The sequence below is a fragment of the Berghia stephanieae genome, chromosome 6, assembly GCF_034508935.2.
Source record: "Berghia stephanieae isolate SIO BIC M18660-M18661 chromosome 6, UCSD_Bste_1.3, whole genome shotgun sequence".
Lineage (NCBI taxonomy): Eukaryota > Metazoa > Mollusca > Gastropoda > Nudibranchia > Aeolidiidae > Berghia > Berghia stephanieae.
Genome location: NC_088365.1, coordinates 18,299,987 through 18,317,486, shown reverse-complemented (window position 1 = coordinate 18,317,486; position 17,500 = coordinate 18,299,987). Strand labels below are relative to the sequence as shown.

General features: G+C 34.3%; 1 protein-coding gene across 1 annotated transcript in view; it reads left to right on the top strand.

Annotated features, from left to right (window-relative positions):
• Window positions 1-17,500, top strand: part of LOC144974600 (uncharacterized) — a 47,313-nt gene that overhangs the window by 18,478 nt on the left and 11,335 nt on the right. Inside the window, exons 11-19 of the mRNA XM_078917621.1 lie at window positions 634-768; window positions 4,066-4,245; window positions 6,551-6,707; window positions 7,860-7,957; window positions 9,367-9,483; window positions 13,021-13,150; window positions 13,710-13,828; window positions 15,950-15,964; window positions 16,751-16,933. Coding sequence (XP_078773747.1) covers window positions 634-768; window positions 4,066-4,245; window positions 6,551-6,707; window positions 7,860-7,957; window positions 9,367-9,483; window positions 13,021-13,150; window positions 13,710-13,828; window positions 15,950-15,964; window positions 16,751-16,933 — 1,134 coding nt within the window. The remainder of the gene's footprint in view (window positions 1-633; window positions 769-4,065; window positions 4,246-6,550; window positions 6,708-7,859; window positions 7,958-9,366; window positions 9,484-13,020; window positions 13,151-13,709; window positions 13,829-15,949; window positions 15,965-16,750; window positions 16,934-17,500) is intronic.

The window sequence follows — 17,500 nt, the reverse complement described above, 5'->3', positions numbered from 1 at the left end:
GTTTTGTACTATTCTCATAATGAATTAGCTTAGTAAAAAAACAAAATACAAAACAAAACAAAATAATAACAACAACAACAAAAAACAAACAGGAGAAATGTTGGTTGTATCGTAACGAATGTGACGATTTTCCTATCGTTGGTAAGGAGAGGGTTAACGCATTTAGATTTATAAATCAAAATCTATTTATTGATATTTTCATCTATTGATTACTTCAAGAAACTTTCTCATTGTATTGTAAATGATAATGGCGAAAAACGATAGATAAACTTTAATTTCGCCTTGAACTGAAACTCCAATTTCATGTTAAGCTAAAACCCTCTCATTATCGACTACAGGAAACCAAAATCTTTCTTATCCAAATTTCTTTTGTACATCACATAAATTGCAGAAATTATCTTGCAAAAGGTATCAGAACTTATTGCTCTGTTGTAGAGCTTGTTTTGCTAAACAGAATTATGTTTAGTTCGTGATTAGTTTTTATTTGATTTAAGAGTTTTTAAAAGATAATTCTTGTGTTGGTGGGCGATGACGTTTTTGGGTAAAATCCAGAAAATGGTCGGTAAGGATGGGCTTAAAATGATAGACGCATTAAATTCAAATCATTTATTTGTTTCATTTTTATATCAACAGACAACGTAGAGTGCAAAAATTATTTAGGAGACGAATGCCGAGCATTCCTAGAAGACAAACCGTCAATGTGTTTAGACCATAAAGATTTTGCAAGAGCTAACTGTGCCAAGATTTGTGGTGTTTGTGGTAAAACATGTAAGTAGCCTACATATTTTTTAGTTCCATTGGGTGAATACAAAAGGTGCACCTTGGCTGGAGTATTTATATCATGTATCTATCCTTTATGTTTGGTTCAGGGATCAAAGTTGTTCCGTACAGCCCGTGTTAAATGTTAGCCAACGAGCAAGCAAGTCTTCTGGCAAATCTAAAAATTATAAAACTATTTTTAAAGGATTAATATGCGAGTATCTTAGAAAACTTATTTTACAAACAACTGGAAATTCTTTCAAATTAAGAAACAAAGGAGCAGGCACTGGTGTAAAACAGAGATCTAAACAAGTGTGTATGAAAGGTACCAAACAAAGCAAGAGATAATAATACAAGAAAAAAAAACATCCCAAAAACTAAGACTACCCACTGGAGGGATAGTATTTTTTCTAGTGTTTTTCTTTCTTGCTTTGTCTGGCACCTTTCATACATATTAGTTCAAATGTTTGTCTTAATTCTGTTACCCGTTGACTCAGATGAATATTTATAAAATCTGGTGGGCTGTAATGATGTTTGTGAATCGGTATCAGCCCGCCTTGTTGTCACATTTATATAGGTTCGCCCCTATATACTTTATTACTGGGCCGACATTAATCATTGAAAACTCAAAAGATTCACCGTGATCTATGTTGATTTACGCAATGCAGTAGTATAATCATTAGAGTGGATGAGTATCTTTTCGAAATAACCTTTGTTTTTCCGCAAATATACGGGTTTTTAAACTGGTATTTACATATATATATATATATATATATATATATATATATATATATATATATACATGATTGAGGGACGAACAGGCAGGTTTTCGGGAAAACCGTTCAACCACCGACCAGATTGCCTCTCTGCGAATGATAGTCTATCGAATGGAACTCTCCTCTTATTGTCAACCTCCTAGATTACTAGAAGCCTTTCGACAGTAATGGCAGGGCAACTTTGTAGAAAATTCTGGCACATTATGGAATCCGTGAGAACTTGGTTAACTTTATTAAGGAAATGTCTGGAAGAACAAGCTGCAGGGTTGTACATGAAGAACAACTTACTGACAGCTTTGAAATTAAAACTGGTGTCAAGCAGGGATGCTTGCTCTCGTCATTCCTTTCATCCTTGCCATTGATTGGCTAATGAAGGAAACCTCCAAAGAGCGAAGAAATGGCATACACTGGACCCCTTGGACACAGTTGGATAATCACACCCAAGACCAGATGCAAGCAAAAACCACAATTATAAACAGCCTCTCAGAATACGTTGGTTTAAGAATTCACCCTGCAAAGTCAAAGGTCTTAATGATAGGCACATATCAAAGGGAGCAGATTAAAGTAAATTAATCAGAAAATTAATGATATTGACACGTTATGCTATCTCGGAAGTATAATTGACAAAGAAGGAGGCACGGAAGCAGAGGTAAGAGCCCGGATAGGAAAGGCACAGGCTGCATTCACATCTTTGAACAGAGTTTGGAGAACTAAATATATCTTTCTTCGACTAAAGCTAAGACTTTCCAACTGAAATGTGAAGTCAGTCCTACTGTATGGATGTGAAACGTGTAATGCATCGCAGGCATGTATAAGGAGGATACCGATGTTCATAGACAGGGGCATGCGAAAGATACTTAGAATTGAATGGATGGATAGAATTAAGAACGAATCAGTATGGAAAAGTAAACACCAAAAACCAATCGGAGAGGAAATATGAAGATGACGACGGATGTGGATTTGACACACCCTTAGCAAGAATGACTACACTATAACAAAGAAAGTATTGGACTAGAACCCTCAGGGGAGAAGATCTTGGCACGGGGAACAAGGAGAAGAGTTAGATAAGCTGATAAACAGAGAAGTGATAAGACATGGAACAAGATAAAAAATAAAATTTAGCTAAAGATAGAGAGGGATGGAAACTGTTTCTGGTCCATACCCTGATCCATGGTGAAAAAATGAAAAGGCGATGATGATGATGATGATAATGATAATGATAATGATATATATATATATATATATATATATATATATATATATATATATATATATATATATATATATATATATATACATACATGCTGCCTTTTACAAAACAGTGAACATTTGAATTACCTCTCATGATGATAACTAGTGATTCCTATTCATGTTTTTTTTTCCAATGTTTAATAAAAGATGAAAATACAAATTCCATTATCTACATTCTTAGGATAATATATTATTTCGTCTTTTCAACTGAACAGTTTGAATGATGATCATGAATGTGGTGGTGGAGGAAGAAGTGGGGATGGTTATGGTAGTTGTAGTGGTGGTAATGAATTGGTCTATGATGAAATGCAACACGTGTGACACTGTAAATAGGCTTCAACAGTCGTGTCGTCACTTCCCTCGTAATTACGCAGGGTAACTGGTTCTAAACTGTCCGTAAAATGGCGACCGCCCTTATGAATACTTCTTCAACTAGCATAAAAGTGTACCCTGAGGAGAAGAACATAAATCTGATCGTGTTTTGACTGTTATAAATTCTGATCACATGGCATGTAAAAGAGTTATAACCAGTATGAAGAATAAAAAGTACCGATTTTCTTTGTTTAGAACCAAGCTGCTCGTTGCTGGGCGGACGTAACATCAGACTTTTGAATCCTATTGGTGTTTCGTTGGGCGTTAGGCGCCATTGATATAATGGAAAGGGAAGGCGTTAGTCGCAATATTCTATAACATTTGATAAAAGGCAGTATTTAAAATTATGAAATCAATTATTGAATTCGTCTTCAGTCTTCAGGGTTCATTTAGTTATTGACATTTCGAAATAGTAAAATAATAAAATTACGCGCGGCATCGTGAGATAGCGTTGGCTAAGTATTCCCCAAAGGACTATAGGATCAAATGCCTGATGTGAACAGGAATCATCCACGTTGTCTATATGCATTGTTCTTATATAGATCATTTCGATTTAAAACCTTAGGAATTAATCACCAAGTACGAACTGTTCTGTGTTCACGACAGCTCAATTATGTGACCCATCGTATCGAAACGGTATTATTATAGTGTCATTTAGATGTAAAAAATAGAATTTTTTGCCAACATATCAAATTATGAATAATGTCAGCTACATACTAAAATATACAGCAAAATAAAATAACATCTGAATGCGCCAAAATATGATCTAATACATCTGACCATCTGTAACTGTCAAGTAATTTTCGTCATTTGGCACACCTTGCCATAATGCTGTTTGGCTACAATAGGTCACATACATACTATGTAATTGGAAAAGATTGTATTGGATGTCTTATCAACCTTTCAGCTGAATGTCAATTCGCTCCAGTTGACCGTTATGCTAGAGCATCCACAAAAGACAGCACAATTGCCACCGGTGAAGTTGTTCACTTCAGATGTAGGACCGGCACATTTATATTAAAAGGCAGTATAACAAGGGCATGCATGGAAAACGGAAAGCTGACTGGAACGGACCTTGAATGTGGTGGTACGCTTCTGTTATTTATGGTGCTTGTAATACATTAAGAATTCAAAACAATTGTTACCACTTTCTAACTTATTTTTTGTAAACAACGATCAGCTCTTCTTTAGCCAATTCGGTCTTTTGCCGTGACGCAAAAGTTTAGATCAGTTTGTGTTTTTCAGGTAATTACCTAGTGTGTAACCGATACATTGATTTGGTGGGAGCAGGGTTGCAATATAACCAATTTTGAAAATCCAAACTACTCCAAAAAATTTACTCATTTTAAAAAACGATCCAATTTCGAAGGGAAAACAATTACCGAGCTTACCTAATATATACATCGTCTGCCTCATTCTCCTCTCTTATAACTACACCAACACCAGTTGCCTTGGATGCGCTTTCTTTGGGCATCATACGCGTTGTTACAACAAGTTCCTTACAATTTTTGTGCGTTAGGGCCATGCCACTGCGGATTCCTAAAGCGGCCTCGGGTATACTTTGCTCTAGTTGGCTCTTTGGTTTTGTTTGTATGTTGGTAACCAACATCCTTTCATCTAAAGTATTGTAACAGGTGTGGTACGCCAATTCATACTTTGCCAAATCACGAAGTGACTCATTTTGCCTCCCTCTAATCCAAACATTCTCTCTATCTGTTACCTGTTCATAAAGCTTGTTGCTCTTTTCAGTCTAAAAATAAATCATGTGTTATTCTTTGCTCTGATATTCAATGACATCATAAAAAAAACAAATCGTTAAAAAGGGATAATTTTGGCAGATTCAGTATGATGATAGGGGTTGAGTTAACAAAACTTTAAAATGGGTTTCTAGAAGCTGTCATTTGGTACTCTAGTTGAGCAAGTGCTCGTCTAAAACATCTTTGCATCTTCTTTTGAGCTGTTCAACATCACGGAAGATATCCTGATTTTATGAAAGTTGAAACAAATATGCTTTGAATTTCATGGCATGAGTAAATATTCATCCAAAGTCGATATCTTCTAACAATTTTTGAGTGCCATCAGGATGGTAGAGTCTATTATGAATGCTTTAATGGCGAGTGAATAATTGCATGTCAAAAACTGAAAGGTCAATGTTGGTGTGTTGGAATTGAGAGTTAATAATCTCAATCTCTTGAACAACAAATAGAGATAGTTTGTGTGGACTTGTATCATTATTTTGATTAGCATTGCTTTGTAACGGGCCTCATACTATTTTGGACGATCAGAAAGCTTAAAATATACTTTTAGTAGAAACCATTAAGCAAAAATGTTGTTCATCATCTTTTCTCTCACTATCTATCTTATTGAAGATAATCTCTAAAGGAAAAGATTATTCCCCAGACAGGGTATCTTCATCTGGATATAATGTGTTGAAAACATTTTCTATGACACAGATCAATGTGAGAAAACCATGCTGAAATCTCACAGAAAAAGAATAGTGATGCTGATAGCAAATGTATGGCAGCTTTGTGAAAACAGAGGACCTAAAGAAAGGAACACATTTGTAGTTGTACACATTGGTGATGCAATTTTTATCATTCTCCAGACAGAGTCGTCACTGCCAATCTTTGTAGTGGCACCATCAGATTATGCAAGGCCTAAGCAATTTTCTAGACTTTAAGTATGAGTTAAAGCGCGAAGACATTGCAGGTCAGACAGACGCTGCAACCGTTTACTTAGAAATAATATGTGTCTAATTGGGAGCCAAACATGTTTTAACTAGGTTATTCAATATTCAAGAATTAGTTTACTGCATGAACATTTTTTTTTTACTATTTCTTAAAGGTAAAATAATCAATGGATTTAAACTTAAATTGACAATCCAAATGTGTCAATATAAATTTAAAACAGGCAATTTTGCAGTAAAGTAATTTAATATGGCAACCTTTGTGACAGATATGTGCATCTGAGAAAGTGGTGTGTTAGAGTTTCGTTCGGGTGTTGACATTTTAAACAGTTTTTTTGTTAAAATTTCTATTTAAATTAATTTTTGGATTTAAAAATCTCGAGTATTACATTACAGTCTTAAGGGTGGCTTATACTTGCCTTAAGATATACATTTTAGAAACTTCATAACAGTAAAATGTTATTTTGAAACCGTTTGTTAAGTTCAGCTCAACTTGTTTTTTAACATTTGTCCATTCAAGGAATGCGACATCCATCAGGAAACATAATAAAACGTTATTTTAAATAATCAAAATGTCTTCGAATATTCAGAATATACCAAAAATATCAAATAATATCAAAAGCAAAACAAAACAGCCCTCCCTCTCCAATAAAATGCATTTTTTCTTTCAAAGGCCTCGCTTATTATAGTCTTCTTTATTTTGCAGAATGTCCCGCGGGGTACGAAAAACACAATGGTTATTGCTATGGCTTTATTGACAGAAATATACAGTTTCATGAAGCAGCAAGAGAATGCAAGAAATGGGATGGCTACGTAGCCTCACCTAAAAGCAAAGCTGAAAACGATTTAGCGTTTTCCATTGGGTAAATTTTAAAGCTTGATGTTCATATGTAACCTCTCACTTTGGCGTAACTATTTATCCTATAATAGCTTATCTGTATAGACACAGAAATATGAATCTTACCTAAATTACCCTATTGCAAAACCCAATATCACACTTGCCTGCTGCCCATATGTACAAACTTGAAAGCATAAAGATTGTAATTTCCATTTACTCACGTGGAGGACACCATGTGTGTTCAACCAAAGACCAAATTACGATGCAATTGAAATCCAGGACAAGGAAAGAATACTAACTGTACGAGCTAAACCTGATTGGGCAAACATTGATTACATGCTAAGGCATTGAATGTCTCCAGAGGCGTAAGATATTTACAAGACTGCCTTACCCTTCAAGGTAAAGAAATCATTACTCCACTTCGGCATATTATTTCTAATAGTTCTGAGACTTTCTATATTATGGCCACATGACTAAATGAATTATCCGCAAATGATAATTGATCAGTTCAATTTCACAGAGGCCGCAACTTAGACTTATGCTCATCTCATGCTTAATGTACATAGGGCTGTTGTTGTAAACTTGACAGAAGTCCCAGGATTGAGAGTTTTTTTCCAAGATTAAGATCATTTAAATTGTTCGATATTTGAAGGAAAAATTATCTCCATAATGTGAAAATACGAGTCTCCCCAATGAGTCAGTTAATTGATTAAAACCGTACATTTGTTCAATACCCGACCCTTTGTCTTTGTGTTTTTTTTACTATATCAAAACCAGATGATCCCTCTGGAATAAAAGCAATTGAGTGAAAACGAGAATGATAGGCAACCATAGTTAAATATCATGAAAGCTGGCGCTCATTTCCTATTGGATTATTTTGATAACAATTTACTTGGTTTGTCTTTCCCAATGCTGTGCTTATTCTCTTATAATTTTATGGCCAGAACTAAATATCAAGTTTAGAAATTAAGGAGCAGGCATCAGTGTAAAGATCTGAAGAAGGGTGTATGAAATGTGCCAGACAAAGCAACACGTCTGTGGTTCGATCACGAGCCGAGGTGGACTAAATTTTGGGCACCTGTTCAAATCTTTACCAGAACTAAATAGCCTACTTATCGCTTATTTTTTTGTTGTTGTAAAACGTCTTTATATTCATGTGTGTCATCAAAATCTACAGTAAAGGTAACCATATGTGGCTGGGGGCTACAAGATCGAATGATGATCAATTCCGTTGGCAAGATGGTACAAATCTTCACTGGAGCAAATGGGAGAGAGGTAAATAATATTATGTCTACTTTTACAAGAGAAAGGATCATACAACGGAATTTAGACATAAACTCACTTCAGAGAAAAACGATTAAAATAATGTTTTCGCCCGTTCATGTGTTTTTTTAAATAAAGAAAGTATTCAAGGTTTGTATTAAGAAAACAAGAGTCAGGCTCGCCGCTGCTACAAAGAGAAAAAAAATATCTTGTTGTGCTGCGATTATTTACTCAAAAACCTATCTATCTATCTATCTATCTATCTATCTATCTATCTATCTATCTATCTATCTATCTATCTATCTATCTATCTATCTATCTATCTATAAATTATAAAAACAAAAACCATGAAATAATAGTGCTCAACTTTAGTATAAAAGGAGCTATTTATAAACATTTGAAAGATAACTAAGATAGTTTGACTTTTACAACGTTGTTGTCGAGCGTTGCTCTCATCAGGAAGAGATGAGAGCAACGCTCGACAACAACGTTGTAGAAGTCAAACTATCTTAATTATCTTTCAAATGGTTATCTATCTATCTATCTATCTATCTATCTATCTATCTATCTATCTATCTATCTATCGATCTATCTATCTATCTATCTAATCTATCTATCTATCTATCTATCTATCTATCTATCTATCTATCTATCTATCTATCTATCTATATTATATATATTTTCATTATGAATATTATTATTATTATTATTATTATTATTATTATTATTATTATTATTATTATTATTATTATTATATTATTATTATTATTTTATTATTATTATTATTATTATTATTATTATTATTATTATTATTATTATTATTATTATTATTATTATTATTATTATCATCTCACTATTAAAACAATTATGAGTAAAAACAATAATAATAATAAATATTAATAATGATATAATAATAATGATAAAAATAATAATAATGATGATAATGATAATAATAATAATAATAATAATAATAATAATAATAATAATAATAATAATATAATAATAATAATAATAATAATAATAATAATAATAATAATAATAATAATAAAAATTAATAATAATAATAATAATATTCATAATAGAAATAGTTGTAGAAGTAGTAATTGTAGTATTGTAGTAGTAGTAGTAGTAGTAGTAGTAGTAGTAGTAGTAGTAGTAGTAGTAGTAGTAGTAGTAGTAGTAGTAGTAGTAGTAGTAATTGAAGAGGATGATGATGATGATGATGATGATGATGATGATGATGATGATGATGATGATGATATGATGATGGTGATGGTGATGATGATGATAATGAGGATGATGATGCTGATGATGATGATGATGATGATGATGATGATGATGATGATGATGATGATGATGATATTTGGCACGATGAGCCATACTTAAATAATTGTAAACTCTTTTTGATTTGTTCAAACCAGGAGAGCCAAATAATTATGGAGGTGGAGAAGACTGTGTAGAATTGTATTATGGTAAAATATGGAACGATGTGTCTTGCTGGACCAAAAGAAAAACCGTTTGCTTTACAAAATCAATAGGTAAGTTATCGGATTGAGTACATTATTCTGATCCTTCTCCAGTGGCGTGGGGCCATTGGATTGAATGGCACCAGGCACCATACCAATCTTTTAAAAATCATTAACAGCATAATTTAATTAAGAATAAAACAAATTTTAACTCCACTGTCTTTCGCCAACTGGCCAATAACATACTGCCTTTTTAGTCTCCGCTCTATTCAAGATTCCGATTCACGCACTGCGCCGACTCGTGTGTTGGTGACATCACTGCGCGAATTAGTGACTGAATCAACACCGTGGTGCAAAGCAATCCCTCTATCCTATAGTATCGCTACAGCTGATTTTTGAGCGAGAAACTGGGTCGAATTATACTATCTTCAAATAGCGGAAAACCCCTCGACTTGTGCCTGGATCTGAGAGCTCCACCGTTGGACTGGAGGGATGCGCCAATGTTGCACCATTTACGTCATAATTAGGGAAACTTCGGCCATCCAAAATATTACATTAACTGTCAAAAACACTGATCATTGTCAAGTTTATTTGTATGTAGCAAAGAAAAACAACATAAAACTTAAAAATATGACATATCAACCGCCCCCCCCCCCCCACAAACACACACCTCTTTTTCACGATTATTGAATAAAGTAATCCTTTGCAACGAAGCATTGTGGACGAATTTACCAACATTTTTCTTGCTTGTAGTGCCGAGTTGGTTACGTGTGTATGAGTGTTTATGTGTGTTTGTGTGTGTGTGTGTGTGTGTATTTGCGTCAGTCAGAGAAAGAAAGCGAAGATTGTCAACAGTTATAGATAGTATGGAGATGACGTCACTCAGGCCTTTGTTATTGTTTTTGCCATCCGCGTTTGTGAGTTGTTCTCACTAAACGTATTACCAGACTATAAAGTTCATGGTACACAGAGTTGTGTGTTGGTCCGTTATACTTCCGGATGGCAATGTTATGAACTCCTTGGCCAAGCGCATTCTATCTATACTTTGGTGTGTATTTTGATTTCTTAAGTAGTACTTAAGTGGAGGGATTTTTCTTTGTGATGGTTTAAGATCTGTGCAATCATTAATCGTATTCCACTGATTTCCATTATTTGAGATATACTTTGAAATTTTGTTTTGTTAAACAATGAATTGCAATGAATTAAGTTGACTCTTTGCTTCACCGACCGTTTGGGAGATTGACACTAGATGACAAATTAGAAATAAAAAGACTAGTTCCTCACCAACCAACTGATTTTGAATTAACACAGGTGTGGAAATCTCGAAAACGCTCTTTTTCAGTGACATGGTATGACAGACATGAATGGCTCACAGTTAGTTTAGAACAAACAACAACGTTTCTTTTGTTTTTTGTCTACTTTTTACAGATTCAACAAACACTGACAAATCATAGACATCTATAGGCTATATTGACCTTAACCACTTCCATCGTATTTCTGGACCTCCTTTACGTTGTTTTAGCACCCCTAAAAGAGTGAAAAATTTCTTGCGAAATTCAATGAAACAGGAGCGGTTAAATTCGTTAATGATTCTGTCAATTCACAAAGCTGAAATAGATGCCATTCCAGATTTCAATAAACAAATTATAAAAAGATTTGCAGATTTTCTTTACAAGTACTAAAAGTAAGTAATTCCTGTCATAGGTTTTTCTCTTTTGATTTACATTTATCACATATTGATTGCATTATCTACCAAATCCAATCCTTCAAATGGTGGACAAAGAATAATTACAAAGACCTTTTCACACCGGACTTGTATCTCAGTGTTGTGGCTTGTTGTTTTCATGAATTATTTGTTTTTGTGAGTTTTGTCCACTCGTAGAAACCATCGACCCCCCCCCCCCCCACCTTTGCAAAAAAGAGAGTTTTTAACATGTCCTCTCTCCTCTTAATCGTGTTCACTGTTTTAGAATTTTTTTTCTTCTTCTAATCATGGCACCACCATATGCCGTCAATACTCCACGCCGCTGTCCTTCTCCTTCTTCACCCCATTTTCTCCAGTTCTGTTCCCATCTCCTACATCTCCTCGTCGTCATTATCATCTTTTTTATAATTATCATCATCGTCGTCATCCTCATTATCATCACATCCTCCTCCTCCTCCTCCTCTTCCTCCTCCTCCTCCTCCTCCTCCTCTTCCTTCTCCTCTTCCTCATCATCATAATCATCATCATCATCATCACCATCTCTTAAGCAATCAAATTACTATTAGTATTAACATTAACATCTATCATAATCCTCGTCGTCGACGTCATCATCATCATCATCATCATCATTATCATTACCATCATAACCATCATCATCACCATAATCATCATCATCATCACCATCATCATCATCGTCATCATCATCATCATCATCATCATCATCATCATCATCATCATCATCATCATCATCATCATCATCATCATCATTATTATCATCACCATCATCATCATCATCATCATCATCATCATCATCATCATCATCATCATCATCATCATCATCATCACTTAAGCAATCAAGTAACTTTTACTATTAATATTAACATCTATGATAGATAATAACCACCGATAGCATTAACACAATTGTTCTAGTGAAATGGAATGACAACTTCACTTTAATTCAAATGGTAAGGACGTTTTTTGCTCTCCCTTTGCCAAAAATACACAATCAATGAAAAACCATAGAGAGATGGGAGGATGGCGCTGTAGAGCCTAATTTGTCGTGATCTTTGCACATTTGTACGGAGTACGGCCTAATATATTCTCCAAATGGTCTTCAACAAAGCAGAAAAAAAATATGTGTGTACACTAGAGGGAACGAAATTGACATTATTCAGCTCTTTCTTATTGTTTTTTAGTCAGTTGAGAAATGCGCGAACGTCTTTTTATCTGGAAAGAGCCATATCGGGGTAAGCTATTATATACGTACACATTGTTACTCTTTGGAAATCTTATGCGTTGAAAGGATATATTACCTGCCATCATGTACTAGAGAGCGTGATGTTACCCGCGCTAAATAGCCGAATTAGTCACCATCCTCACAAGACCCACTTCTAGGCAAAAGACTAGCTAGTCAAAGACTAAAAGGCATTCATGAAATCCGATTTTTTAGTCATTTGCTCCGCTTAGGCTTACGACAAGCTAGTCATTTACTAGACTAGTAAAAAACTAAATCTAGTCTCATTCACGAAAGCATTCGCTGGACCTTGGGGGAAAATACCTGAGTGAACACTGTTTTTACTTTCAGATCCAACCATTCACAATATTGGCAAAATCTGTTGATGTGTGACCGTGCAAATATGGTATTATTTTGGAATGGATTAGATAAATAAAATATAGTTTGAAATAAAAATTATCTGTATTAGACAACAATCTATTATAGGTTAGGGAATTTCAACTCACTCTTCACAGGTATGGGATTATTTTTACCTTAATTCTATACATTAAGTATAAATCGATTTTACATGAGATTCAACCTGATAGAATACCTTTTTAGACGATTGGTCACATATTTTCCAAATAAATTTGGTTTAGCTTTTAAATAACGACATATGTTTTAATCCCAGGTGATGACATTTGCTATGATACGGATACGAAAGGAACTACATATGATGGAAAAAAGGATGTTAGTAGAAAAGGGAAATGTACTCCATGGGCTAAAGCCACAAAGTGTAAATATCATCCATTCAATGAAAGGTAAGTGTGAATCAAGTCAATGTCTTTGTTATTATTATTATTATTATTATTATCATTATTATTATTATTATTATTATTATTATTATTATTATTATTATTATTATTATTATTATTATATTATATATTATTATATTATTATTATTATTATTATCCATTCAATGAAGGTAAGTATGAATCAAGTCAATGTCTTTGTTATTATTATATTATTATATTATTATTATTATTATTATTATATTATTATTATATTATTATTATTATTATTATTATTATTATTATTATTATTAACATTGTTGAGTGTTTTGCTGTTGACTAGGGACCCCTTGTAAAGCGCTTTGCGTACGTTTAGTGAATATTGCTCTCTATATAAATACTCACGTTTTATTCTATTTTGATGGTCGTCTTTGTGCAATGTGAGGTGATTTTTAGAAAGTAGCAGCAGGCGGTGAGTTTACGGCTATGGTCCATACTACATAGATATAGCATTACATTGAACCGGAAATATATTATCCAATTGAAATGCAGAGCAACATTATGTTTTTGATGTTGAATTATCTCCTAGGTCTGAGCGGGGGAACCTGGTAGAAAATTACTGTCGGAACCCAGACAATTCCCCTGAGCCATGGTGTTATACAGATGCTGAGACTTGCGACAAATACTATTGTGACGTCTGTGAAAATGGTGAGACAAACTATCAGATCTAAATTATTTTTTAAAACAGAGAAATCGTATTATCTAAGGGGATATTTTGAGGGCTTGTTCCGAGGGTAGACGGGAATAGTCCTGGCGTTAGCTGCAGTGCAGTGCTGCAAAGGGAGCTAGAGCGTGGTGACATGCTTAAGGCCACACATTGAGGCGGGTAGTCGAACTCAGTAACTTTTGGGCGAAGACCATGCTGCAATACTGTTACTATTTTTTCGGACAGAGACAACGCTATTAACGGTCAGGTACTCATTTTACACATGAGTACGGTGAGAGAATGTGAGTAAAGAGCCTTCTCTAAGGACTCAACTATGTGCCGAGCGAGCCTCGAACCTAGGACCTTCCGACCCGAAAGCAAGCGTCATATCACTAGACCACACTAGCCGCATTAAAAGAAAATTTAGGTTTAGTATACAGGTCAAAATGGTTTGACAAGGTGACAACCAAACACGGAACTTTGGACAAGAATAAACCAATAGCAAAAGGATGTCCAGGTCAGGCACAGAAAGTGGCGATAACATGGAGCCGTGTAATATAGTCAAACAGACTATCAAATGGAATCCACAGGGCAAGAAGTAACGGTGTCGTCCAAGACAGGCCCGGAGGAGGAACCTTCATCTCGATTTGCGTGTCTCCAATCTTACCTGGAGTAAGGCAGAGGTTTGAGACAAGGAGAGAAGGGACCATGACGATCTCGTAAACAGTTGAGATTTTGTTTATTTTCTGAACAGCATCTGTCCAACCAACACTGATTTGTTAGCTGGGTCTGTTGGGCCTTGTGGAAAAAATCCTGCAAGAGGCTTGCGTCCGAGCACGCAATTATTATTGTCCCTTTAACACTATTAGCACTACTTTAACAATAGAGAACTAAAACGCCTTCAAAATAACAAAAAATCAAAGGAAGACCTTATGGACAACATCCACAGCAAAAAACCGTGAACTGTGGAAGGAAATGACAAAGATGATTAGAGAGGCAGCCGATGCGTCCTGATTAGAAGCGAAATGCCTTAAGTCAGTAAGTCAGTTAAGACTAATGAAATGGGATAAGCCTCATGGCTTAAAGGATTACTGTATTACAGGAAATATTACAAAATCTAGCATTTATCTAGCATGTTTATGTTGGAGTCTGTTATTACAAAAAAATAATCTCATTGCATGTTTTTGTGATTCGATCTGTGACCTTCTGATCTATGTACGATGCAGTGAATTTTTTAGAAAAAAGTATAGAGATTATGTACAAAAATAAATAATTTCTAATAATAACAAAGAGAGAGAGATAGAAAGAAGTTACAATTGTGATAATCAATAGAACGGAAAACTACACAATCTTAAATTATTCTTAACCAAGAATGATTCGAAATCTATTTTTTCTCTTTCTTTATGCTAAATGTGGTATGAGATAGCCATCACATAACGTAACTTTATCACCACGATAATTGTCATTCTTGATCGTCTGTTTGAGGGTACTTCACAGTGGGAGCGATCTATATTCATGTTTTCGTCCAACCTAGCCATTAATCACGTAATGTGTTGCTGTACAACGATTGGACATTTCTCAATGCATCCAAACACGCTGATTTGCTTATGAAAGTTGTAAACATATCCATGAGTCATGCTGAGCAAAATGACTAATTGTTGCGTTGGATATTTCTTAAATTATGAACATTTTTCATTATGTGGGTCATTTTGAGCACACTTTGCAATGTGACCAATGACTTCGAGAACATGGAAATGTAATATAGGTCATGCCCATTCTTTATTTTTGTTGTTACAATTAACACATAATTCTCACTTTGCGGATTTCTTAATCATATATGTGATGTACATTTGTGTTGAGAGTAGAGCTCATGATTTTTTAAAAAATTGCTTGATCACCAATCCATTTTTGCGGTGTTTAAAGTTTGATTATCAGCTTAAAAATCAGACTAAAAACAAATCAACATAGCAATGCCTTGAACAAGGTAAACATACGTAATGAAGACTTTTTATAGAACTTTAATTAATGTCTGACCATGATAAACCCGGTAGCCTTTTAGTTCACACTGTGTTTCCTTAAATGTTTATTGAATTGTTTTAATCCTTTTTTTTTTCAATTTTCAGAGAAAGATAAAGACTGTGAGTATAGCTCAAATCACATTATATTTGTTGTTATTGGAGAGCCTGTATTGATTGGTTATTTATAAAAAAGAATGTTGCCAAAACAGTTATACACTGGTAGTTGTTGTAGATTGTTGGTCAGATAGATCTTCGTTTCTCCCAACAGTTTGAAAGATTTGTCGATGACCTCACCTTATTTGTAGAATCGTTGAAGTGTACCAGATATTGAGTATGTAACGATATTTGGCCGATTAATACTTTGAAAAAATAGGGCGTGGATCAAATGCATATATAAAGCATGATTTAACTCAATGATTCAGTCAATGCCAGTTTAAACGAATGCACCTTCTCCTTTCTCTAAAGTTTGATTCTTTATAAAGCAAATGCTTTTGACGTCCTTTAACATGAGGAGGAATGATACAGATAACGACTCTTGTAACTGTAGTTAAATTATGATGGTCTCTTTTATTGTTTGTGACCTATAGTCTGAAAACATGATGTTTGTTGTATTTATCAAACTTTAAAAAATCATAAATATCCTAATTCTGATCAGTTTTACTTAAGAATCTTTTTATTCATCTGTAATATTCAGGCATAATAGCAGATCGACGCAGTGGGTTACATTTAATAACATTTATGCTTAATAAAATTTGCATTTTAACTAATTTCTGATACGCCAAATTAGTTTTTTGTTTGTTTGGCGGGAGGTGAGATGTTAAATGGATTTATTATTGTATATTCATTTTAATGATCCTTGATTTCAGTTTACTAATTTCGTATATTATTATGTTCTATAAAATCCAGACACTACAATCAAATGCCCTAAACCTGTCGTCCCATCGGACGGAATTTTATTGGGCACTCAGAACGGCGAATACAAAGTAGGAGATGAAATCAAAATAGCCTGTAAGAATCGGAAAACAAGTTTCTACACCAGCACTTGTATGGATAGTGGAAAATGGACACCTGTCGGTTTGGCATGCGGAGGTAAGAAATTTTATAAAAATTCTAACTCACAAATTATTCTATCAGAACAATAAAAATCCAAGATTATGAAAAAATCCCAACAACCTTAGCATCATAAATGATTTGATGCCGCCAATAAATAATAATTTATTATTTATGCAAAAGGCAGTTTTTCCTGTAAGGTTTATATGGAAAAATAAAACTGATGACACAGGCGTCACCTATGACGCATGTCCGCAAATTGGGCGATAAGAGCAAAATCTCTTGCTTTTGGAAAGACTAAAATATATTGACAGTGGGGCTTGAACCCGGGATCTCCGAGTTTAAGTTCAATGTCCGTTTCACTTGGCTATTTAGCTTACATGACTCTTTATCTGCCAATTATCGTTCTGTGATAAAGATTCAATTAAAACTTATCTCAAGTAGGATTGATACAACACACAGTAAACGACGTTTCGGTCTTTAGACTTCTTCGGATAAACGTAGATCAGAATAGAAAATATATATTACGTTACATTTACATTTTACTTTACTCTCCATTTCATAGGCGCATTTAGGGAACCTCATGTGAATTCTAAGAAGTTGAGG